The following is a 24,773-nucleotide window of genomic DNA, read 5'->3' on the forward strand; positions in this document are numbered from 1 at the left end:
ATATTCATGATCTCCATGTTAGGAGATTATACATCCTTAAAAACTAAGTCTTAGAGATGGACCGCATTCTGCGTATGAAGCGTAAGCATCCATATTAAAGATGGTTGCAAGTAAGTGTTCCATCTAAAAACAACATAAACTAACTGTGCATATGATTTCTTACCATATGATTATTATTTTTAATTTTTTTAATTTTTTTATTCTTTTATATTTCATGATCTCCATGTTAGAGATTACACGTCGCTAAAAACTAAGTCCCAAAATCCATCTCAAAAATAGATTTATTAAGAGGTCATAACCGACACACTCAGTTGTAGTTTGTTAAGAGGCCATAACCAACACACTCAGTGGTCAGTTTGAAGTTTAAAAACAAATGGAAACTAACTGCCCAAATGATTTCTTACTATACGATTATTATTTTTAAATTGTTAAATTTATTTATTTTTTTATATTCATGATCTCCATGGTAGAGATTATACGTCCTTAAAACCTAAGTCTTAAAATCCATCTCAAAAATAGATTTATTAAGAGGCCATAACCGACACACTTAATTGTAGTTTGATGCAGGCTGGACCGCATTTCTACGTATGAGGTATAAAAACAAATGGAAATCAACTGTCCAAATGATTTCTTACTATATATGATTATTATTTTAAAATTTTAAAATTTATACGTCCTAAAAAACTAAGTCTTAAAAACCATCTCAAATTTTGATTTATTAAGAGGCCCGTATGTCATGCAGACTGGATTGCATTTCTACGTATGAAGTGTAAACCATCCATCTTAAAGATAGATGCAAGTGTTTCATCTAAAATCAATGGAAACTAATTGTCCAAATGATTTCTTACCATATGATTTTTATTTTTAATTTTTTAATTTTTTAATTTTTTTCTATATTCATGATCTCATACGCATTCTTGAAAATTGAGTCTTAAAATCCATCTCAAATTTTCTTTTTTTTGAGAGACTAAAAAATAAATTTATTAGGAGACCCGCATTTCTACATATGCGGGCTTGGCCGCATAGAAACGGGGTCCTTTTCTACGTATGCCTCCAAATATTTTGCTGCAAACTATTATTTTCCTCCCATATTTTGCTGCAAACTATATAAAAAATAATAAATATGAATGGCAATGCACAGATATCAGACCGTTAATTCCAGTTTGGAAGGGTGGGTTGGGGGGGGAAGGAGAGAGAGAGCACACAATATCCTGTGGAAAAAGCCGGTGCATTAATTCACTGTTGAAATAAATGTTAGAAATAGTAAATGAATACAACCCCAAAAGAGAACTTTAATTCTCTTGCTCTGTCTCTTCATGGTTCTGGTTCTCATGGGTGAAGAGAGAACATCAAAATATAGTATGTTGAACTTTTCACAGCCTGTTTAAGCTTAACAATTAATTAGAAAAGCAAAAGGATTTGAAGCAAATTATTTTCCACAAAAGGAACGACCTTAATTAATCAATGGATATAATTAGTAAGGAATTAAGGGAGAGGTGGGGGTGGGGGTGAGGTGTTGAGGAGAGAGGCGACGCCACCAAACTTGGAGACTGAGTATTTTCTGAAAACTGAGGTGAGTTTTCCTTGTCCTGCCCCTTGACAGATCTCCTCCATCCATTTCACGCATTCCCTGCATCCAAAACACCAATCTTAATCTTATTTTCATTTTCATTTCATTCATTTTCTTCTAATTATAATTAATAAGTAAGGAATCAAGGAGAGAGGGAGGATTGCTCACTGGAGTTTATCTTCGGTGTAGGTGGTATGGGACTTAAGGGTGTTACTCCAAAGTGGAGACAACCTGAGAATGCGCCGCCCTGTATAAACCGCAGCCGCTGATAGCAATGACGGTGAAAATTTCAACATTCTATACTCCACCATGCTCAGCTCCATTAGGTAGAAGGACATCATTTCCAACTGCACACACACCCCACATTCTTTTTCTCACCAAAAAACCTCAACTTGCTGAAAAAATGCCAAACCGCACAGAGAGATAGAGAGAGACCTTGATATCAGATTCTGCCGCCTTTAGAAACCTTTTCATGAACACAAAAGGGGTAGGTACCGACATCTTAAACTGAAGAGTGTTTAGCATCGATTTTTCCTGCAATTGCAAACCAGTGATGAGAAGAAGAAGAAAGAGGAGAAGGAGAAGAAGAAGAAGGAGGAGAAAGAGAAGGAGAAAGAGAAGAAGAAGGAGAAGGAGAAGAAGGAGGAGGAGAAGGAGGAGGAGGAGAAGAAGAAGGAGAAGAAGGAGAAGGAAAAGGAGAAGGAGGAAGAGGAGGAGGAGAAAAAGGAGAAGGAGGAGGGGGAGAAGAAGGAGAAGAAGGAGGAGGAGGAGGAGGAGAAGAAGAAGAAGAAGAAGAAGAAGAAGAAGTTTTGTATTCATAGAGTTTTGGGCCTTAGAGAAGTACCATTTTCAAGACATCATCTCTTGTATAGGCACGATCAGAGATGACGAGAAAGTCTTCGAGAGCTGGAAGATAGACCTCTTCATATTTGCAGGCAAGAAGCATCCCTGTAATCCCAACGAGTTGCAGGGATTTCCTGGTAATGCTTTGGCAGGACAAGTACCTGTCTATGAGGTTAATAGCAAGAAACAGGGTCTCATGAAGCAGCTCGAACTTGTAATGTACCTGTGCGTAGCAATAAACGCTCATCAATTCCTTAATGAGAGAGAGAGAGAGAGAGAGAGAGAGAGAGAGAGAGAGAGATCAAAGTAACAGACCTCGATCAGCCAATCAACTAATATAGCCCTCATTCTATGGTTAATATCAGGCTGGTTCGACATATAATCAGCCGGAACACAACTCTCAAACTGTTACACATTGAATAGAGGACTATGAGAATTCTTCAAAGGTTCCTTGACGAGGAAGAAAAGCAGAGGTACTGACAAGTTAAAGATTATGAAAGAGGAGAGAGAGAAACCTCTGTTTTGCGATAGAAACTGTATATATCCTTAACATACTCCACAACAGCCAATGGGTTTTTAACGTCTAATTCATCTATACACGGCAATGGCGACTCCGCATCTTCCATTTCAATTTCACATGATAACTGCCCAAAATAAATCGACCCCAATTCTTAGAATAAAACAAAAAAGCATGAATTCAAATATAAGTAACCCAATCTTCACTTACATATGATGTCTCTGTAGAAGTTGCATCTGCAGTGAAATCCTTGTTTTCTAAGTGCTTCCCTTGGGTAATAACTACTTCTGCGTCTTCTTTTTCTCTTTCTTCCATGAAAGCATCTATTGGGTCGTTCTCGTTTTGGGTTTTCTTCTTTCTTGAAGACATTGTTCTTCTCTGTTTTGATCTCCATTTCACATTATCCTCCTCCTCATCAATTCTTTCTTCTTTCTGTTTAGTCAATTGAAAAAACCCCCAATTCAGAAAAGCACAGAAGATAAATCGGAAACACATTCTTTAAAGAAACCCCAATAAATTGCAGCACAAATCTATTCTAATTTCAGTACAAAAAAGAAGAGAGAGAGAGAGAGGCTGAACCTTTGCTAGCGTCTGTTTTTTCTCCAAAATGGCTCCAAAGCTCCTTCAAAAATTGAGATTTAAGAAAGAAAAAATGAATATGAAGCTAATACCTGAAAGGTTGAGGCTGAACTTAAAAGAGAGAGAGAGAGAGAGATTGTCACCTGGTTATGGGGCGATCTACAGGTAAAGAAATCTTCTTCTTTGTTGTTAATCCCCTGTTTCTGATGAGAAAATTATCATTCAGCCACAGGGGTCAAGAATCCCCAGTTTACTCTAGAGAGAGAAAAGAAGATGGCTAATGAGAGAGAGATATGCTTACTCCTGAAGGGACTGCCCTTTGGTGACGACGCATCTTGTTGAAAGGGCACCTACCAGGTTGCCGATGTCCCCCAGCGCCCTTCTATTGTTTGCCATTGCCATTCTCACGGGGAGAGAGAGAGGTTTTTAGCAGAGTGGCATGGAGAGAGAGAGAGAGAGAGAGAGAGAGAGAGAGAGGGGGGCTCTGAGAAAGCTCTGTGGGGTGGGGTGGGGTGTGTCAGTCGAGTGGAGAAGAAGAATAAGAGTCGAGAGAAAGGAAGTATAACGGATATATGCCCAGGAGTCACCTTTCTTCAGAGCAAAACCCAACGGTCGACGCTTTGTGACCGTTCGATTCTATCATGGGCGGTCCGCGATTATTCCTTTGGTCGAAGGCTCCACTGAGAAACAGACTCATGGGAATAAATAAATTTGGAAACCAAATCTCGCCACTTTTCTTTCGCATAGCAACGGTAATTACCCAACCCCTCTTCCCTCCCCCACTTCCACACCTTTCATAATCTCTCTCTCTCTCTAAAATGCCTAGACCGGTTTAAGGGTTTAATTTTTCATGTTTCCATCACCCTAAGAGTTTTGGAGCGTACTGGAAAAGCCTATACGAGAAAACTAAAATCAGAGTGAGAGCCGACCCAATTGGGGACTAGACATCCGGTCTCGACCTAGATCCGGGCATGGGTCCAAGAATTAGACCCGACAGATCAGAATAATAACGTCCGACCGGACCAGGACTGGGACCCGGACACTCGTTGCCACCCCCGTGTGGAGCGTGCCATCATCCCGGTATGAGTTGGGTACCTAACACTAAGCCCGTCGTCTCTAAACTTTCCTCTCACTAATTCCCTCTCTAAACCTCCTCTCTCAACCAACTTTTTTTTGTTTTCAACTGTTCTCCAGTGGGCGGCATGTGCGGTGCGGTCCCAACCATCTGACCCCCGCCGCGCCTTAAGGGATTATCCATTGTTGACGCTAACGTAGGGTCTGGATTATTGGCTACTCTATTAGAATCGGATCTGGACCATCCGTTAACGGCATCTTGGGATTATATATGTACCTTCATTTAAAGAGCGCCGTGCCTTAAAACGCAAGCACCCTAATCTATTTTAACTCAGTGGCTAACGGTAACAAGCAAGTAATGGTTTTTGTAATAGAAAAAATATGTAAGGAGATTATTCATATTTGGTAGATGAATGTCTCTTAATCACTAGATGATAAACGGGGCAGTATAAAAATATGCGGCAGAAACCGACGCCAAACCGTTGAGGGGTTAAAATTGGTATTACTTGAATAGCAAATCTTAAAAAACAAAATAGTTAGTAACTTTTTATAGATATGAAATATAAATAAGGGTTATGTCAGAGTACTCGAGTATTTTCGTGAAATAATCCATATTTTTAGACACTTATCATTTTCCAACTATGTAGTAAGTGTTCGCAAAATCGAATCGAAACGGTTGACTGGAGACGGGGTTGGGAGCAGTTTGAACTGGAACCAGACTAACCGGGCGGTTAACCAGACTAACTGATCAAGCCGATTTTTTTTAAAAAATAAATAAATAAAAAACCCTCAAAAAAGTAAAATAAAAAATAGAAAAACTTAGTTTAAGTGTATAATATTTTATTACATACTTTTATCTTACAAAAAAATTGAAACAAATTTTTATAAAATAATATTTGAATACTATGGTCCTGTTCATGATCCCATGCAGGTCTTCCTAGATTAAGATATTGTTTGAAGATATTTTTGTCGTGTATCATCTTCTTTTAAGAATTAACATATTCATCATAAACCTTACATGAAAAACTTTCTATTTTTTTTTACAAAAATAGTTCACATTAGGAATCAACGTTTATGCTCTTTTTTGCAAATACCAAAAGTAGCTTAATGCTATAAAAACCAAATAAAAACGCCAACTAATAAGAAAATAGTAAGAAGGAACTGAGCATTATTGATCCTAAGTAATTCCAAAATCCAAGACAGTTATTTAAAAGCAAGATCAATTTTTTTTTATAACAAAAAATTTTGAAATTGTGAATGCCTCTGCCAACACAATTATAATCCCATTTCCATTACACAATTACAATTCCAGTTCCATTATTACAACAATTACAATTACAATTCCATTTCCATTATTACAAATATAATTATATCACAAACTTAAAAAATATATAAAAAAAATGAAGAAAAGTAAGACCAACGTTATCATGCACTTATTTTTTTGTTTGTTAGAAAAAGAAATATAATATTTAAAAAAGAAGAATTGATTTTTTATCATATATGTCAAAGAATATATTTTTATCATAAAAACATAATTTTATAAAAAATATAATTTTAGTAAGCAAAATAGAAAAACACTTTCCATATTCATCATAAAAAATAATTTTATTGACTTAATAATATAAAAGTAAAATTAATTTTGTTAAAACAATCGATTTATAAAATCTAGCAACATTTCGAGCAAACCCTCAATGTTCGAAAAATCGAACATATCAATACAACAGCTTTATAAAGGCTTCCATCATCTTTTAAAGGCACCAAATCCAATAAAATAATATTTGATATTTTCCATTCAATTTTAAAAAATCACAGAAAATTTAGACCTATGAAATTTTCACAACATCAAGCAAAAAATAAATTCGTATAAAAAGCTTTTCTCAATTATAAATCAACCTACCTATTTTATATGATAGATGAAGCCTTGATAATCAACTCCATAAATCAATTTCATAAAAAGACAAATAAATTGATTAAAAATCTGTATTTTGAATCGAAGACAAGTTCTTCGAGCAGCAAATTTTGAGGCCAAAATCAACCCAAAATATCATGTTTTTTGAACAAATTAAAACATGGCTATGGTAACCAATTCGATTATGATTCAAAACTCTAAAATTTCATCAATAATATTTAAGAAATTAATGAAATGGCGGATCGAATTAGGGTTTTTCGAGCAGCATGAACACAAGTTCTACGAGCAAATTTTCAGGCCAAAATCAACCACCTATATCTTGTTTGTTGAACAAATTGAAACGTGGATATGATAACCAATTCGATTATGATTAAAAACCCTCAAATTTTATCAATAATCATTACCTATTCAAGATAGAATTAACCTAATGTCGGATAAAATTAGGGTTCTTCAAGCAGCTTGAACACAGGTTCTTCGAGCAAAGTTTCAAGCCAAAATCTACCCCCTATATCTTGTTTGTTGAACAAATTGAAACAAGGATATGGTAACCAATTCAATTATGATTCAAAAGCATCAAATTTAATCAATAATGGTTACTTATTGAAGACAAAATTCATTGAATGGCGGAAATTTCCAAAGGATAGAAATTCCGCACTTCAATACACAAGAACCATTGTTTTTTTAATCTTTGATTCGATTTTTGTTGATTTATAGAAAATCTATAATGATTTACAATACTAAATCACCAAAAACGCCAAAAAAGGCAAGGAAATCGAATAAAAGAAGCAAGAAATTTTGAGTTGCTGCAAATAACGGGTTATGTTTCAAAAAGCAGCCGTTATTTCAATTTGCCATTTTTTCCAAAAAAAAACGCCGTTTAACATAAAATCGGTCCGGTTAAATCATAACCGGCCAGTTAGACATAAATATCGTCGGTTCGACCCTAAATCGGCCGATTTTGTACCTGATTTTTTTATGAGAGATAGGTCTAGGTACTGGTACACCAGAATCGGTCCTAACCGGAGTTGGAACCCTAACGGTTCTGATCTAACCGGCCGGTTTTGCGAACACTGTCATGTAGTGACTTGTTTTCCTAGAGATATTTAAGTTAATTAATTAATAATAAAGTTTAAATTATTTATAAAAAAATAAATATTTATTAACTATGGTGGAGGATGACATTATCCATATGAGTGTGACATAACCCACATGGATCAATGATTGATTCTCTACTACTAATAGTAATAGAATGCCACTATTTTTTTATAAAAAATATCTATTTTGTCCCTCCTAATGATCAGAAATGTCATTATAAAAAAAAATATATGTTACAAAACAAGGGTAAATGATTGTTCAAAAAATGCCAAGTATATTAAATAAATACTCATATGTATGACTACCATAATATAACCCTATAAAAAATAACTATTTATAAATATAAAATATAAAAAATTGTCTAACTAATCTAGTTGTTTATAAGTTCAACAGGTCAAAACCAATCAACTGTAGATTTTGACTAGTTTTCAACCTAACTTAGTTTTTGCTTTAGACTAAATAGGCCAGGGCACTAGCTAATGGTCTGATAGTCAGATTGGATGGTCATGTTAGGTTGTGTAACAACTATAATAAAGAACACTTAAATAAAAGGATTATATACTATGAGACATTTTTACTATTCTTAAAAAGACATTACAATCACTCATAGCCATTAGATGCTAAATTCATCATCATGAGGTGTCTCACGAAGTTTGATAAAGTTTTTTTTCTTTTTACCTTTGAATCTAGTTAATGACACACTTACGAACACCTGATTTAAAATCTGATGGATAAGATTGATCATGATCTTGTATTAAAAGCAAGTAGTCTTGAGAAGTCCCTTTATATACTTTACCGAAATAAAAAGTCGCAACTGAGTTTGAACATGTGACATCTTCTTTGCCAAATGCTCTGCCAAGTTCGAATGTTCATAAGGAAATTTTTTTAAAAATAGACTGAGGGTTGAATTTGCATGAACCAGTTTCAATTTGGACTAGCAAATTCAGTGAGTCAGATTAGTTGTCCATGGGGTTGCAAAAATGATAAACTTCGGATGGAAAATATGACAAAAAAGGAAAAATGCGTAAAATGAAAATCAAATATCTTATTTCATCTAGGAGCTATAAATCAAAATCAAAATCAAAATAAAAAAAATTAAAGAAATATGCTACAAAATCACAAATCTAGCTCAAAATAAAACAGAAAACCCATTTTTCATCTCGCAATTTATATAATAGGAGCTATTGATTCAAAAAAATGATTCAGATTCAGTTAATAGGTGAAAAAAAGAAAGTCATGTTTTCTTGAAATAAAATAGACAAAATAAATAGTGGAATAGATGAAATTGACAAAAAATGATGGAAAAAGCCAAAAATTTGATCTTATAGATCTTTGGTTTTGGTAAAATTTTTTCCTGCTTTTGTAAATCAATGAGACTGGAAAATTTTATTCCAAACTGACAAAATAGTTTTGAGATAAGGAAAGAAACTAGAGTTTTTTTTTATTTTTTATTACGCTCCCAAATTTGGATTGTTGGCTTCTTCTACTTTCTTTTTTATATAAAAAATGGTAGTATGGATAGGAAAGATGGCTCAAACACTAGCATTGTTTCAAGATTTTTTTATTATAAATGAACAATTTTTAATGTTTGGACAACAATTTGTTTCATGCATCACAATATGCTTTCATTTTAATATCGATGTGTAGACATTAGCAAAATGTGTATAGATTATTGGGTGTGGTTTATATAAGGCATCGATCTAAACAATTGAAGGTATATATACCTCCAAACCCGCCCAAAGATGAAGATGCTTTGCCGGGTAAGCCCTAGGATGGCCTGAAAATCTACTTCAATTTAAAGCTTGAAAATAGTGTGATTCAGTTCAGTAGATTTATAAGCATTCGAAAATATTGAAAATGAATTGTCAACAGTGCAAGATGTAATTATGCTTTACGATGAAAGCCACATGCCAATTTATGATTTGTAACATGTATTGCATCATTTTACGTGATATTTTTGTGGATTTGGAGTTTCATGCTTCTTCTGTTTTTGGACGGTTTTTTAAATAGTTGTTTCAAAGATATACCTTTTTAGCTTTTCTTTCACATTTGTGTGAAATTTGATGCAAAGTTTTTGTCTTGAGCCCTCTAAATGATCTACTCAAATATTTTGTGATCAAACCCCTTTTAATAGAAATCAGTGCTAAAAAATTGGGGATTTTTTGGATAAATATGTTAATATTGTCCAAAAGTAGCCTAAGATCTGACAATTTTTTTACTAGATTCATACATAATTAAATATGTTTCTTAACCAACGATAAAAAATACGTATTTTTTTGTTGAGCTCACCCTATTATAGCCCTCTCGCACGAATGCGAATGCGCACAGCGGCAGGCGGATGCATGATACATAAAAATATTCCAAAGTCAATATGTGTACGAGTGGAAAAATATACAAATTAAAGCAAATAACTTACTAACACCGAGATTTACGTGGTTTACCTTTTTATGCTGCGTCTACGCGAGAAAGAGACACATCTACTATTAACTGAATGATTATAATAGTCTTCCAAGATATAAACTTTATTGGGTTCGCTGATTTCTTCTAGAAATTTCTCTCTAGAATTTTTTTTCTCTGAGGTTCTTTTCTATCTTAGAGATTTATTTTCTTTTTAGAGGCTTTCTCGCTCTCTAAAAGAATGTTCACTATTTCTCTCTTTTTCTTCTCTTCTCTCTCTACAAAAAAAAGATTTAAGAAGATGGGCAGTAGCCCTTTTTGATCTTCTTGTTCTCTCTAAGAATAAGGGTTGCTCTCTATCTTCTTCTCTCTTCGAGAAAGATAACTCTCTCTTGAGAATGATAGATTTCTTTATCTTTTTCTTCTTTTTTTCAGTAGAAGAAGGCTTCTTGTATTTTTAAGACGAGTTGCCTAAAGAAATGGTCCAAAAGAGATGCGCCCAAAAATGGTTCTAGAGAGGTGACTTTGGTTAAAACTATTATTCGTAAAATCGACCGATCTAACAGCTAACCACCCGGTTAGATCGGAACCAGTTAGTGGCGGGTTTCAGCTTTGGGCAGTGATCAATAGGTATTTTTAAAAAAATATTCTAAAAAATGTATATAAATTCTCAAAAAATAAGGAATTTGATTTGTAATGTAATTTTGAATATTCTTTACATTACGGTAAAGATTAAAAATTATTTTGGTCATTAATACTCACTTTGATATTTTTCCATCTTTTTTAGAAAATTTTAAAAATAGCCATTAGAAAATATAAAATGGGTTAAATTCCATTTTTTTTCATTAATTTTCAACTTCAATTGAATGCATTTTGTTTTAATCATTCTTTATATGCTTTTCATATTTTAACGGATTTTGTTTGTATTTTTTAAAATTTTTTTATACTTTTTTGACCGCTCGGGACTTGCCCGGTTAGAACGGTTGAATTCGCCGATTAAACCGCTTTCAAGCCCATGTCCGGTTATTAGTTCCGATTCAATTTTACAAGCATTGATTAAAACCCAATTAATAGCTCACGGCTCTTTCCCATGAGAGGAGCACACACGCTAAAGAGATCTAGGCCCCCACTTATTGCTCTTATATGCGTCAATGGGATATAGAGGATATATAACCCCATATCAATTACTTCATACCGTATTTCATTGATCGGTCAACAAGTCATATTTTGTCTTTTTAAAACTGCCCTTCTAAAAAGATTATTTTTATTGGTGTCCTTCTCTCATGGGAGAGGATGCTCAACAATTTTGTAGACTTTTTATTATTTTCTATCTAAAAAGAAAAAGAAAATTTAATTTAAAATCTTTTTCCCTTTTTCTTATTTTTTTTAGTTTCTTGTGGATCATCCAAATAAGATTGAAATCGCCAATCTGAATTGGTTTAACAAGTAGAAACTGATTCAGATCTTGATTCTGTGTTTTACAACCCTAAATGGGGCACAATCAAAAGGTTTTAGGAATAGAATTTTATACTAGAGTGAACATCTAATTTGGTGACTGTGTATGGGAAGGGATCGCCTCTGTATGATTTCCACTTGGTTGAGAGACAGCATCTCTGTTCCTTCGGTTGGAGTACTTACATAGGCATACAAGTAGTTTTTTGTTTAGTTAAGATTCTTGTGGCATATATTAGAATTTGAATTGTTTTCTCAGTCTGCTAGAAGTTGGTTGAGTACCATTCCAGAGGAATCATAACCATCTGAATAGTTTTTGGCGCATGAATAGGTAGGGCAATCTTTGTAGCAGTTAACTTAGAACACTCAGTTGGAACTGTTGTTGCACAAAATTTGCACCTAGTTTTCCCGCTATTGGGTTGGAATCTCATTCCTTTTCGAAATTGTGAAGTGCAGTATCTCACCACAAGGAAAGGCGAACATTAGCGACTGCCACTGCAATAGAGTGATGATTCGCTGTGGTTAAGCGACACCACACATTTTTCACCTCAGTTAAGACGCTTCAAAGATCGTCTATGTAATCTTGAATTTAAGGCCTCGAAAGACTCTAAAGCCAACCACTTATATAGAAACCATGAAGAGACTGCTTGTGCTCAAAATCACCTTACACTCTGTAGAGAGGTTATGGAGAAGTTAATGCAGAAAGCAAGATCTAGTCGTATTTGGAAGTAAGCATTGTAGGAAGCAGGAATATTACGATTAAAATCTTTTGGGATGGTCTAAGGGAGTATTAACTTAGATGCAGACGGTTTTTTGAGTATTAACTTAGATGGAGAAGGTTCATAAACCTTATTGCATAAATAGAATGTTTGGTAACATTTTGAGCTCTTTAATCTTTTTATTAGAACCTCAATTAATTGGAAAAAAGCTAAAATGATGGTGAGGAAGAATCTTTTTATTGGAGATATGGAACGCAACTTGCTATCACTCTCTGCATCAAATTACTTGTATAATTTTTGTCATTTCCTCATGTTAATTATGCAAATCGACCATATACGCATGTTAAACGTTAATGCTCTAACCTTTGGTTAATCATGAAAAGTACATCTATCCAAAAAACTATGGGGGACGAGAGTGTATGGTGTCAATAATAAATAAGCTTGTGTGGGTAGGTATGGTATATCTACTAGTTGCAATGATCATGACATCGTGGTCAAAATTTTTTTCCAATTAATTGGGATCGGCTACACGAATTCTAGTCTGCTATTATGCTCTATTAAGGGTGGTACCCTCAATGAGGTCATACGCACCTATATATTTTCTCACTATTTACAAAACCAAATAGAAATTAAAAAGGTCGAAAGTCAGTTTTACTAATGAAGTCAAGAGATGATATTCATACACATCAAATCATAAACATATTACATAATAGCTATGTTTTATGGAGAGGATTGGGGATCTTTCACAGATGGATCTTTGGGCGTAGACCATGGATACTCCATCGTGGGATCTCGTGGTAGTCTTCTAAAGTTGATGAATGGTGCCCACAACATCAGGCTTGCACAAGTGAAAAGGAAAACCAATAAGGCAATATCAACGAGGTATATAATTTGAAGAAAGACTAAAGAAAAGGCAAAACGTGACTTGACAAATAACTACAATAGGAAGAACCGGTTTTGCCAAATATTCCTACAAGAATATGTAATAAAATCACAATTCTTTGAGAGAGACGTGTCAAAATCAAAATGTATGTAAATTCACAGTTCCAAAAATTTTTGTAGGGTGAGATTAATAATCGCCAATCCAGGCTGGGATTTAGTGGGGACCGACCCGGTTCCTAGTTGGAACTAGGACGATTCTCATAGACTCACTCGGTTTCGTCAGAGAACTAGGATTGCCAAGTTTTTACTATTTTTAATTTTTTTTTTTCAGTCTTTGTTTTCAAAACTACAATGAAGGAAAAAGATGTATATCGCCCTCTCTACAATTATAATACCAAATAACCCCTCCGGTCTATAGGAAGCCCATGGATTCCCCTCCAAGTTAAAAAAAAAAAAAAAAAAGTTTTAACTCCTTTTTATTTTTATTTTCATTGTCCAAATGATAATATTCACCTTTTTCATTTTCTAATAACCCCTATTATATAAGTAGAATTTTCTTTATCGTTCAAATTATAATATTTACTTTTTTCTTTTTCTAATAACCCTATCATATAAATAGAATTTGAGATTCGAGATGTCTCTGTAAACCTACTTGAGAGAGAGAAAGAGATGGGGTAAAAAAGGTTAGTTGCTAGAGGAGAGGGAAGAGGATTTTCATGGGTGAACAAGAGAGAGTAAGATAGCGGGAGCTTTTTTAGGGTTTCGATGAATTAGGAAAATAAAAAGAATAAATATTAGAATTGGGATAATGAGAAATGGGCAGAGAGTTTTTTTTTTTTTTTGTTATTTTTTAACTTTGGAGGATGTCCCTAGGCTTTTTATGGACAAGAGGGTTTATTTAGGATTATGATTGAATAGAGGGGAATATAAGTTTTTTTCCTCTTAGAATTTTTGTTAAATTTTTTTTTGGGACTGAGGTTTGCCTATCCTGCTCACCGTTCTCAGATCGGAGTCATATTTTGGAAGGCCTAGTTAGCCCGGTAGATCCGGATTTTGAAACACACCTTAGAGATATGGGGTTTTTATTCTCTTTAGTATTTTATGACTTATTACTAGAGAGATGATCATGTGGATACAAGCCCACAAGAACTTCCCTTATCTATTTTAGGAAATTGTGGTCAATCTCAGCCGTTCTTCATATGGAACTGTCAAGAGAAAAACAAAGATCACTCACCCAGGGAAGAAGATGAACACGAACATGAATTGCAAGTAGAACTCGAAAAATTTTCTTTTGTACCACCGAAGCCTAAGCCAATTCATTATCACTGGCTGCAAAATACAAAGACCCCGATTAGTTTAAAGAAAAAGATTATTAAGCCAATCACTTATACAGTTATACTATAGCGTAAGCCACATAGAGGGATCTATTGGACCCCAAAATTTGCACATATATAGATGACAATTAAAATTAAAATCATGAATTCACATATAAAATGAAGGAAGATGAATCCCCCTTTTTACCGGCATAATAAACAAGTACCAAAATGCAACAGCCCCCCCTTCAATCCATGTCCAAATCCAATCCTCACTAAGATCCACCTCTAGGGCTCGAGCTGGCAAATCAACCGCCTTCACAAACAGGTCCTCTTATTACAACAATTCAAGCATTTAGAGAGAGAAACTTATCTGAATGAAGCATTACAACATCTAAAAGTTTAGAGAGAAATTATAAAAGAGAGAAAGAGGGTACAAACAGTTGTCTCATGACTTACAGTTGAGAGTAGAATTCCCAATTCCGCGAAGGTAGAGAGTTTGATTAGGAACTCGTTTGTAAGTTCTTCTCCCAAAAGATTATTTTTTACCTGAGGCCGCTAAAGAGTGGTCATTCCAGAGAGAGAGAAAGAGAGATGTAATAAACAGAGAGCGATGTAACCAACCTGCGGTAAACAGCAAGCAATATGCATGTTGTTTTTGTGAGTAGAAACTGCAGTAGATAAACGATAAAGCCTAGGAAATTGAAGGTGGGTGCCATTGTAGCGTGAGGAAGAAGATGAGCTTCTGGGTTGAAAAGTGGAGGGTGGAAACGCTCTGATGGCAGGGAGTTGAAGGCTCATTTTTTTTTCCATTTGGATAACTCCTCTTCTTTCTCGTTGGGTCTTATTTATGTGACATATGCTTTAAAACTTAGTTTCAAAAAAATTTACCCTTACCCCTTTTCGTATGTTAAGGTCCAAATTCTTTAAGAAATTCAATGATTACAGGTATGGATAATTAGAAGGATGAATTTTCTGCACCAAGCATTCTAAGCAGTAAAAATTACATTAAAACCAACTATATCAAAAAAGAAAGGTATACAGAGAGCACATATACAAGATCACAATCCCTCTTATCCGTTAGATTTTAGATTTGGTGAATGTAAAAGAGTCATTGACTAGATTTAAAGTTCAAATTTTTTTTTGGAACTTGGTGATATATCCCAAGCCATCCAAGCAGTTTCCCTTAAAGGCACGATATTCATGTGACCAAAAGACTAGATCACATGAACTTAAGTGGGAATTAGTGAGAATATCAAATCAAGGTAAGGGAACCAAAAACTAGAATTTTAATTGGAAATCTCAAGTTCTAAAATCTGGAGTAGGAGATTTTGAAAACTAGGAGGTCAGAAAATTAGCCAAATTAAACCATTTGGCGATATATGTTAAATGAATGAGAATCTGAAATTGTAACTCATCCATGGTAAATCCAGCAAAATGGACGGTCTAGATTACATAAAGAAAAAATATTGTGGATGAGTTGAGAGCATGCCTAAGTATTTTATTTTTTTATTCATTTTATTGAGCTAAGTTTCAGGGTGTATATAACTTTCACTCTCACGCACCTAGAAAAAATATAAAATTATTTTAAAAATTAGAATGATTAGACACGGATCATCCAGAGAATGTTTGACATTTAAATTTTATTTTATCATTCATTCATTGGACTGAGCTAAAAATTTGGGTTCTTATGTTTCTCACCTCAGGCACTAGTAAAAAAAGATAAAACTTGTTTTAATTAATAGAATGATTGGACCTCCCTGAAAGTCCATATTATAGTTCACCCAAAATTCTATCCATCTCAATAATGAAATCTTCATTGGACGGTCAAGAACATGCCTAAGTATTTCAATGGATTGAGATGAAATTTCATTCATCTATAAAACTAAATATCACACACCTAAAAAATATTTCAAAATATTTTGCAAAAAAGTAAAGTGACATGAATACCTCTAATAATAAATGATTGGTATTTTGGACATTTTATTTTCTTTGAATTAGATTTTTATGTTTTTACATACTCTGAATTAGATTTTTATGTTTTTACATATATACCGCAATGAAGCACACATGCTGTCCCAGTTTTATCTTGAGCTTATTTTCAAAAAGAAATAAAATATTTGAAGAATTGTGTCACATTTTCAAAAATGATAAAACAATCTAGAAAATAGGAAATCTATATTTCCCATTTTTTTGACATTTTACTCTTCTGGCGGGGTAGGGATGTGAAACATTTCTCATTTTTGAGGAATGTGGAACTCCTTTCACTGTAGAGGAATTGCCGCATTAGAAATTTTGGCTTTGGACTGAAATTTCTAATTGTCAAATAGTGAAAGTTGGATAAGGTGGTCTAATATGGTGTATATAATTTTTAAATTTTTTTTCCACTAGAACACTTACAAAGGTTCAAGTGAAAAAACTCACTTGAAATAAATAAATAACCAAAGGTGGTTCTCACTTGTTGCCACTAATTACAACGTCTTTTATTCAATGAATAAAACCAACACAATGCTTATGAGAATAAGAAGGCATAAAAAATAAAATACTGCAAACCACAAAACAAGATGCTGGAAGATTACCTCAATCGGACGTAATACACCCCACACCGTGTCTCCTCCTCTAATGATGTACCAGACCAATGGTTTATCTCAGATATACAAAATATGGAAAACCTTAGCTACTACCTTTTATGAACATGAGAGCATGAAACAACTACACTAACCTAAGCATCAATGCCTTAGGTTATGTGAGTGTGGTGTGCCCCCTCTTGGGCCTATCTTGGGTCATGCCCCCTTCTTCTTACTATCTTACTAAGAGAGATGAGAGAGAACTTTGATTGAGAGAGAGAGCCTAGGGGTGGCGTGCTATCCTAAGTGGAGAGTAGAGAGAGATGAGAGGTATAGAGATTTGAGAGAGATATGGTCTCTATTTATAGAGTTTCCAAGGGTTAGGGTTTCTTTAGGGCTCGCTATCTTTAGTGAGATTAGCTCCAGACCATCAATCATAGGAGACTTCTAGGATAAGAGTTCTGAGCCATTGAATCATTTGATCAGCCATTATGATTCAAATGAATGTGCTGGAACCTTATCATTCAACTTCTTAAACATAATCTCATCAAATAATGAAATATGAAAAATGTTACCAATCTTACTTTAATTTTTCATAATCTTCTTACACATACTCTATTTATTGAAATCAATATTTAATTATTTCAAATCATACTATATTATATCAACTTGATTTGCAAGCCTTGGTGCCTTGACCATGTTTTAGTGAGTACTATACAATATTCAATATAGGTGGCGCATGCCACCCTAGGTGGTCTTATGTCCGCCCCACACAATTTCCCATGTGACGAATTTTATAATGGGCCCATAGCTTATGGTGGGCCCATAGCTCATGGTGGGCACTCATATAATTAGTGAATAACAAAATTCATAAAATGATTTTTAGAATATTGAAAATAAATTTTATTTATCTCTGAATATTAAAATATTAAAAATTGAATATCTCTTAATTTATAAATCCATTGTGTAAAAATAAAATATCAAAAAACTCATAAAAATTCAAATAATCAATCCAAAAATTATTTAACATTAAAATAATCAATACTAAATAATTTTGATGAGAATCTGATCTAACTAGATCTAAGAATTATAATATCACTTAAGCACTCCATCTTGTACTGTAGACTATAATCTACACTTATTTTTTTAAATTGATTAAGAAGCTTTCATAATCCATAAACTACCACATAGGTTCATGATTGAATTACAAAAGTCAAGCCAATAAACAATAGAAATGAATACCACAATATTGTAATTGGGTGTGGAAATGCTTCCACTGACGGTCCAACCCCTTTCCTTATTTTTGGCTCTATTTGTTTATTGCGGTGGCAATACGCGACCTTTATATCAAACAATCTTTAGAGGAAGGCGGCAAAATAGGTGCGATCAAAACTAATGTAATCAAGACGTACGGAAGACCCAAGGGTAGGACTCGCCCAGTTTTTAACTGGTCTTTTCTTTTATGGACCCCGGTTCAACGCGGCCATGTCTGCATATATAGAAATGCTGGCCTTTTAATAAATCTATTTTAGAGATGGATTTTAAGATTTAATTTTTAAAAATATGTAATCTCTAACATGGGAATCATGTATATAAAAAAATAAATAAGTTTTAAAAACTAGAAATAATAATTCTAATAAGAAAACATTTGGATGGTTAGTTTTTATTGTTTTTAGATGAAACACCTACTTGCATCTATTTTTAAGATGGATGCTTTACACTTTCTCGACTGCATATACATAAATGCCGTCCAACCCGCATGAAACAAATTTTCTGTTTTTTTCTTTTATCTTTTTGTTTTTTTAAAAAAACTATTAACGAGATGTCGTTGAGAAAATGAAAGAGATACAACCACTTGGCAAAAAACAAGACACGGCGAGAAAGAAAAGAAGGGGGGAAAAGAAAAAAAAAAGAAAGAAAAAGGCAGGGATCAAATAACCGTTGGAACTATCAAGACCACCATTGGCTCCTTCTCCTTTAGAACATATCATGTTAGGAAAGAAGTATTGAAATGTGAGATGAGAATAATTTGAGAAAGGAGAAAGTTTATATAAGTTTGCAATTTTATACTATTGAAACAAATTACACCTCAAAGATCCTGTCGAACAGAGTATTCTGGCATTAGAGAATCCATCGATGATCATCCCAACTTCAAGATGTATCGAACATGAAGAAAAAAAAAGAAAAAATTTTAAGTTAAAAAAATAGTGCATCTTGTAACAATTATTTAAAAATCTATCATCAAGATTTTCAAATGTTTATTGATATACTTGATCTATACTATTTTTGAAATTTTATTTTTTAACTAGGGACAAAAATAGATTTTCAAATCATAATAATATTTCTAAGAATAAGACTTCTCAGCAAATTTTAAAAGTGCGCCTTACTTCTATAGTATGGAGGCCATCTTATACAAGCCTCACCACTTCAGAAAAACAATAATGCATCCAAGTTCTTTGCAGAGCTGTCATGTCAACTCAGTAGTTAGAGGTTCACAAGGGATGGCTGAGGTAATGTTTAGGCATTGTAGTTTTGAAACGTGCCTCAGCGAATATTTAAAAGGTGCGGTTTGTATAGAGTCTAGGATCTAAAAAATCAAATCTGACTCTACTTTCAAATACTATCGGGAAATATGGTTTTATTATTGAAAATATTTGTGACAGCGTTAAAAATATATTTTTAATTTTATTTATAAAGTTCAAAGCTTAAAAAACAGTGTAAATCGACATATCTATGAAAATTTGAAAATCTTGAAAATTGACGGTTTAAAAATACGTTACAAAATATACTATTTTCAAAACTTAAAATTTATTTTTTTCTCATGTCCATGTATCTTGATGTCGAGATGAACAATTTGAAGATATTTGAACATCAAAACAACCTCTTCTAGTGAACTTTTTGATGTAGGCTCAAATTCAATTGTTTAGATCCTCGACTATATATAAACTTTTTCCATATTTAAATGGGGCAATATTAAAAGGGTGAGGTTTGTATAAGTCAGGTGCACTAAAAAAATTTACTTAGAGATGTCGTTTCGACGTCGAATATCTTATAATGGCTTCAAAATCTCTTTTTATCTTCAGTTAAAAAATTTAAAATTTTAAAAATAATACGGATCGAGCACATCAATAAACATTTGAAAATCTTGAAACAGATGATCTAGATAACTTTTTACAAAATATACTATTTTTTGAATTTGGAATTCTTTGTTTTCTTCATGTCCATTCATCTTAAGGTCGAAATGTTCAGTTGGAGGGTTCTCTTATGTCTTAACATTCTCCACAGTAGGATTTTTGAGATGCACCTTTCCTCAACAGTATAAGGTTGCAACCTTATACAAACTTTTCCCATATTAAAAGATTGTCATTTGTGTAAGACCGAGGCTCTAAACACATTGTTGTAATATTAGAAATTTTTATGATGGCCTGAAAGTTTATTTTTATCTCTAGTAATACAATTTAAAAATAAAAAGTAGTGTAGATCGAGTAGATCATAAACACTTGAAAATCATGAAAATTAACAGTCGAGACAATTCATTATAAGATGCAATATTTTCAATAGTTGAAAACTTGTTTTTCTCATGTCCATACATCTTGAGGTTGAGATGATCGAATTGAGGGCTTTTCGATATTGAAACAACTTTTTTTAATGAAATTTTGAACTGTGCATAAATTTGATTGTTTAGAACCCCGCACTTATATAAACCTTTTCCATATTAGAAAGGGTGCAATTTGTATAGGGCCGAGGCTCTAAACAATCAAAGTAAAGCTCACCGTCAAATATTGTCGAGAAATATGATTTCAATACCTGAAATCTTTGTGATGACCTTGAAATAAATTTTCATCCTTAATTATAAAATTAAAAGCTTCAAAAACTAGTATAGATCGAGCAAATCTATTAACACGTGAAAATATTGAAAATTGATGATAATACATTATAGGATGCACTATTTTTAATACTTAAAAACTTGTTTTTCTCATGTTCATATATCTTGAGGTTGAGATGATTGAATTGAGGGTTTTTCAGCATCAATACAACTTTTTTTAATGAATTTTTTAGGTACCCATTAATTTGATTGTTTAGAGCCTTGCATGTATGTAACCTTTTTCCATATTAGAAAAGGGAAAAATTAGCCAAGTGGATATGTTAAGAAAAATAAAGGCCTGTATGAATATTGTTCAAAATGCGCATTCATGCCACACGCATTTTGATGGCCATTTAGCTTGCGCCAGAATATGTTTCAGTGGCTTTCTTGTACACCCTTCAGAACCCCACTGATTCAAAAAACACTGCCAATTTGCGTAATTAAAAATTAGAAAAAATTAGTTATAATTAGCAAAAAGTTTATATAGGGTGTCAATTTGAGACCATAGGAGTGAGGCGTACATCAAAAATCCATGGGAAGACGTTATTCTGACTTGAAAAAACTCAAAATTTATGGATATTTAAAATTAATAATTTTAAATCTTAAAAATAATGTATCTTATAAAATATTATTTGAACCATACGTTTTTAAGATTTTCAACTGATTATAGATTTACATGCTCCAGACAATTTTTAGAGCATTAAGTTTTATGATGGGGGATAAAACCATATTTTGATGCTTTTTTAGATTTTTGGAACCAGAACTACATCTTTTAACCGGACTTAGAGGTTTGACTTTGATTCTTTTAGGGCGTGATTGATAATAGGAAACCAGACTTAGAGGTTCGACTTTGATTCTTTTAAGGCGTGATTGATAATAGGAAGTGGCTTTTGGAAGTTCAGAACTTCTCAACTTTCATGTTTGATAAAAATGAGAACTCCAAATAAAAACTTTAGTTTGCTGTTGATCTTCCAACACCACCATTTTGTAAAAAAAGTTCCGACCCAAAAGTCGGAACTCAAAATTGCCAAGTTCGTAACTTCCTCTCGTTCTGTAACCCTAGCCTCTTTTCTCTTCATCGCTGGTGAGCACCCACCCCGATAAGCACCTCTCTCTTCGCAGCTTCCCATCTTCGCCGCTGAGAAATCCAGACATACAAAGTAACCCCCATTAAATGCCCACGCTCCTCTCTCTCTAAAATTTCTCTTTCTCTCTCATGGTTTCCATTTGCTCACACCGCTTGTGCCAGAAGAAGCTTGCTCCAGTGACTAGGGTTTTTTTTTATGTTTCCTCCATTAAGATCACGGTAAGAACTCTCTCTCTTTCTCTGTTTTTTACTTGCTCTGTTTTTGTTTTTTGTTTTATCCCTCTGCCTTGCTTTTTGCCCTAGAAATTTTGGTTTCTCAATTGTTTTTTTTTTGATGGATTTCTGCACTTTCCGTGCACGTTCTGCAGTATAGAGTGCTGACCTGGAATTTTGTCTTTGGCATTTTAGGGCTCTTGAGGTTTTATGCCCTTTGGCGGCAAAGTGATTGCTTTCCTGCTTTGTTGATTTGTTATTTTTATGTAAGTTAATCACCTTGCTTCTCATGTTGCTTTGAAATTTTTGGTTATAGTTCATTGCATGTTTTTGAAGTAATTTGATTGTTTCACTGTATAATTTTCCTTGCTAGGCCTCATTTTCTTCCAATACTTGGATTTTTTGTTTACACTTTTACCTTTTTTTTTTTTTTTTTTCTTTTTTTTTTTTTTTTGTTGACCAATTCCTTTGTTCGCTTCAAATTGGGCTAAAAAAATGTTCGCTTCAAATTGGGCTAAAAAATGGGTGAGAAAATACGTTCATGGAAGGAGAACCTAGCTCCTTTCAATTTTTATTCTTAATTTTGGATGAAACTGCTGAATTAATAAAGAAAAGGGTTTTTTATGTTTGGATTCCTTCTGTGTATCTTTATACTAAATCATTTCAGGGTTTATTTGCTGAAATTTAAGTCCAATTATCATTTAAACAGATGGTTTGTGCACATGAAAGTCAGAAATGTAATTTCTTCAACTATGATATGGCTCGATTGATTCTGGGGAATTTGTTCCAAAACATGGCTACTATATGACGGTTTTGGCCTGCCTATAACTAAAACAAAGCAAAACAATTGATATCCATCTTAAAGCTTATTTAGACTAATCACATTCATATCTATCTAGTTCCATGACATTGGAATTGAATTTTTTTCAGTGGAATCTAGTATGTGAAAAGCTCATTTTCACAGAACAAATGCTATAGTCATCGCATGCATCTCGGTGGCCAAAAATTGATGCCCTGAAGACTTTTTCTTGATCACCTAACTTTTTTGTTTTGATGCATATAGGTCACTTAGACCATCTAATTTGTGGTATCTTTTTGGATTTTAGATTTTCTGAGGTTCTTTACCTACATTTCATAGTTCATAGGGTTTGATAGTAAAATTATGGTATTAATGTTCCGTTACATTCTTGCATCTGGTTTTTTTTTATTTTTTCATTAATTTCTTTTAATGTTAAGCCTATTTATTGTTATATGCATCTTACAATGTAAGTCATTATGTATATGTAACAGTATGATCTTTGATTTGGAGCCCATGTATATGTAACAGTATGATTTTTTATTTGAAATTTGGAACCCATTTATATGTAACAGTATGATCTTTGCTTCCTTCTCCATTTTCTTGAGATGGTGTGTACCTTCTTTGTGTTGGAAGAATGGTACTTGTGGTTGAATTCTGTATTGGGGTGTTGGTTTTTATATTGTTCTTGTGTATGCTGATTTTTGTGCAATTGCGCGCCTGATGAACTGGTCAATTGCACTACTTTCACTTTGCACATGCACTTACCATTTTGCATATCTAATAATTATATTATCACTATTTTGTGTACAATTTCAGGCCAAACTTACAGAAGTGGCACAAGAACGGGGCAGAGGAATTCATATATTCACAAACTTGGCTTCTATACCATTTGATGGGACCCTGGCTTAGATACCATTTATTTTGGTATGGACTATAGGCCGGTTTGGAAAATAAATTGCATTTTTATCATTTGGTGTTAGTGGTGGGCATATAACAAATGTAACTCTCGCCAATGGGATAAAAACCAGTCTTTTCTCTAATCCAATACAAATATCCAGTTCTTCTTTAACTTTCCAGGAGGTTATTAAACACAGAAACCACGAACTTCTTAATTTCTCAAGAGGTTATCAAACACAGAAACCAAAAACTTATTAACTTCCCAGGAGGTTATCAAACACGGACACCAGTAACTTCTTAAGTTCACAGTTCTTCGGGAACTTCTAATTTATAGTTCATGAACTTGTTTCTAGTTATCAAATAGGCCCTTAGAGTGAGTACATTGTGAAAACCTTTCCATTATAACTATGGAAGCAAAAGCAAACTTTCATACACTAACCCGTAGAAGAAACAAGCTGTAAAACTAGAAGCCTGAAGTGTTAAAAATGTGGTTGTTAAGCAACAATTGTGAACATTTATTAGGAAATGAGGATGCACCCTTACTTATTAATAGAAGTAATGTTGCATTACACCGACTATTTTATTTGAACCCTATAGATTGACATTGTCTCAAAAGACGTACCTCATTTTTGACACTATCTCGAAAGTATTAGTACTTTTAGGTATTTCAAAATAATATATGTTTTAAGTATAGCTTTCCCAAGTTCTTAAATAATTGAGGGAGAAAGTAGTGAGTCCCACTTGACGTGTATGCTTGTATCAACGCAAAGACTTCCTTGCAAGAGTGCGAATCAGGCTTGTAGAAATGAAAACCACAACATAGTGACTATAGTGTGGGGTACTACCATCACGACTCAAACCCCTTTCCCAGATAGGGGAGTTAAATGGAAAAATATTGACATTTCCATTTTGAAATAAATGAGGAAGGGCGCCTTGGTGGTTACAAAATAGAAATGTTACTCTATTTCGAGCTCCTTCCAAACCTTGGACCGTTT

General features: G+C 33.6%; 2 protein-coding genes and 1 long non-coding RNA gene across 6 annotated transcripts; 1 reads left to right on the forward strand and 2 right to left on the reverse strand.

Annotated features, from left to right (window-relative positions):
* Nucleotides 1-1,209: 1,209 nt before the first annotated feature.
* LOC18422044 (G2/mitotic-specific cyclin S13-7) lies at nt 1,210-4,073 on the reverse strand. Its single transcript, XM_088865618.1, has 10 exons — nt 3,811-4,073; nt 3,653-3,712; nt 3,510-3,552; nt 3,141-3,362; nt 2,929-3,057; nt 2,729-2,818; nt 2,415-2,636; nt 2,006-2,104; nt 1,739-1,917; nt 1,210-1,630 (listed from the first exon to the last, which is right to left on the reverse strand). The coding sequence occupies exons 1-10, from the start codon at nt 3,909-3,911 to the stop codon at nt 1,486-1,488; spliced, it is 1,290 nt and encodes a 429-aa protein (XP_088721744.1). The 5' UTR covers nt 3,912-4,073; the 3' UTR covers nt 1,210-1,485.
* An 8,707-nt stretch (nt 4,074-12,780) lies between these two features.
* On the reverse strand, nt 12,781-15,189 carry NDHL (inorganic carbon transport protein-like protein). 4 transcript variants are annotated; one of them, XR_016054768.1, is made up of 5 exons: nt 14,975-15,189; nt 14,810-14,899; nt 14,578-14,666; nt 14,272-14,366; nt 12,781-12,993 (listed from the first exon to the last, which is right to left on the reverse strand). XR_016054768.1 is itself a non-coding variant. In XM_011622897.3 (5 exons), the coding sequence occupies exons 1-5, from the start codon at nt 15,161-15,163 to the stop codon at nt 12,876-12,878; spliced, it is 600 nt and encodes a 199-aa protein (XP_011621199.1). In that variant the 5' UTR covers nt 15,164-15,189; the 3' UTR covers nt 12,781-12,875. The 4 variants fall into 4 exon arrangements, 2 of the variants coding, with proteins under 2 accessions (XP_011621199.1, XP_006826875.2); XR_016054767.1 differs by having other exon boundaries at nt 14,810-14,908; XM_011622897.3 differs by having other exon boundaries at nt 14,559-14,666.
* Nucleotides 15,190-21,605: 6,416 nt separating this feature from the next.
* Nucleotides 21,606-23,947, forward strand: LOC110007111 (uncharacterized). Its single transcript, XR_016054769.1, has 3 exons — nt 21,606-22,088; nt 22,278-22,348; nt 23,698-23,947. It is a non-coding gene; the product is annotated as an uncharacterized LOC110007111 (long non-coding RNA).
* The last annotated feature ends 826 nt before the right edge of the window (nt 23,948-24,773 follow it).

This window comes from Amborella trichopoda, chromosome 4 (assembly GCF_054954075.1).
Source record: "Amborella trichopoda isolate Santa Cruz 75 chromosome 4, AtrichopodaSantaCruz75HAP2 v2.0, whole genome shotgun sequence".
Classification (NCBI taxonomy): Eukaryota; Viridiplantae; Streptophyta; class Magnoliopsida; order Amborellales; family Amborellaceae; genus Amborella; species Amborella trichopoda.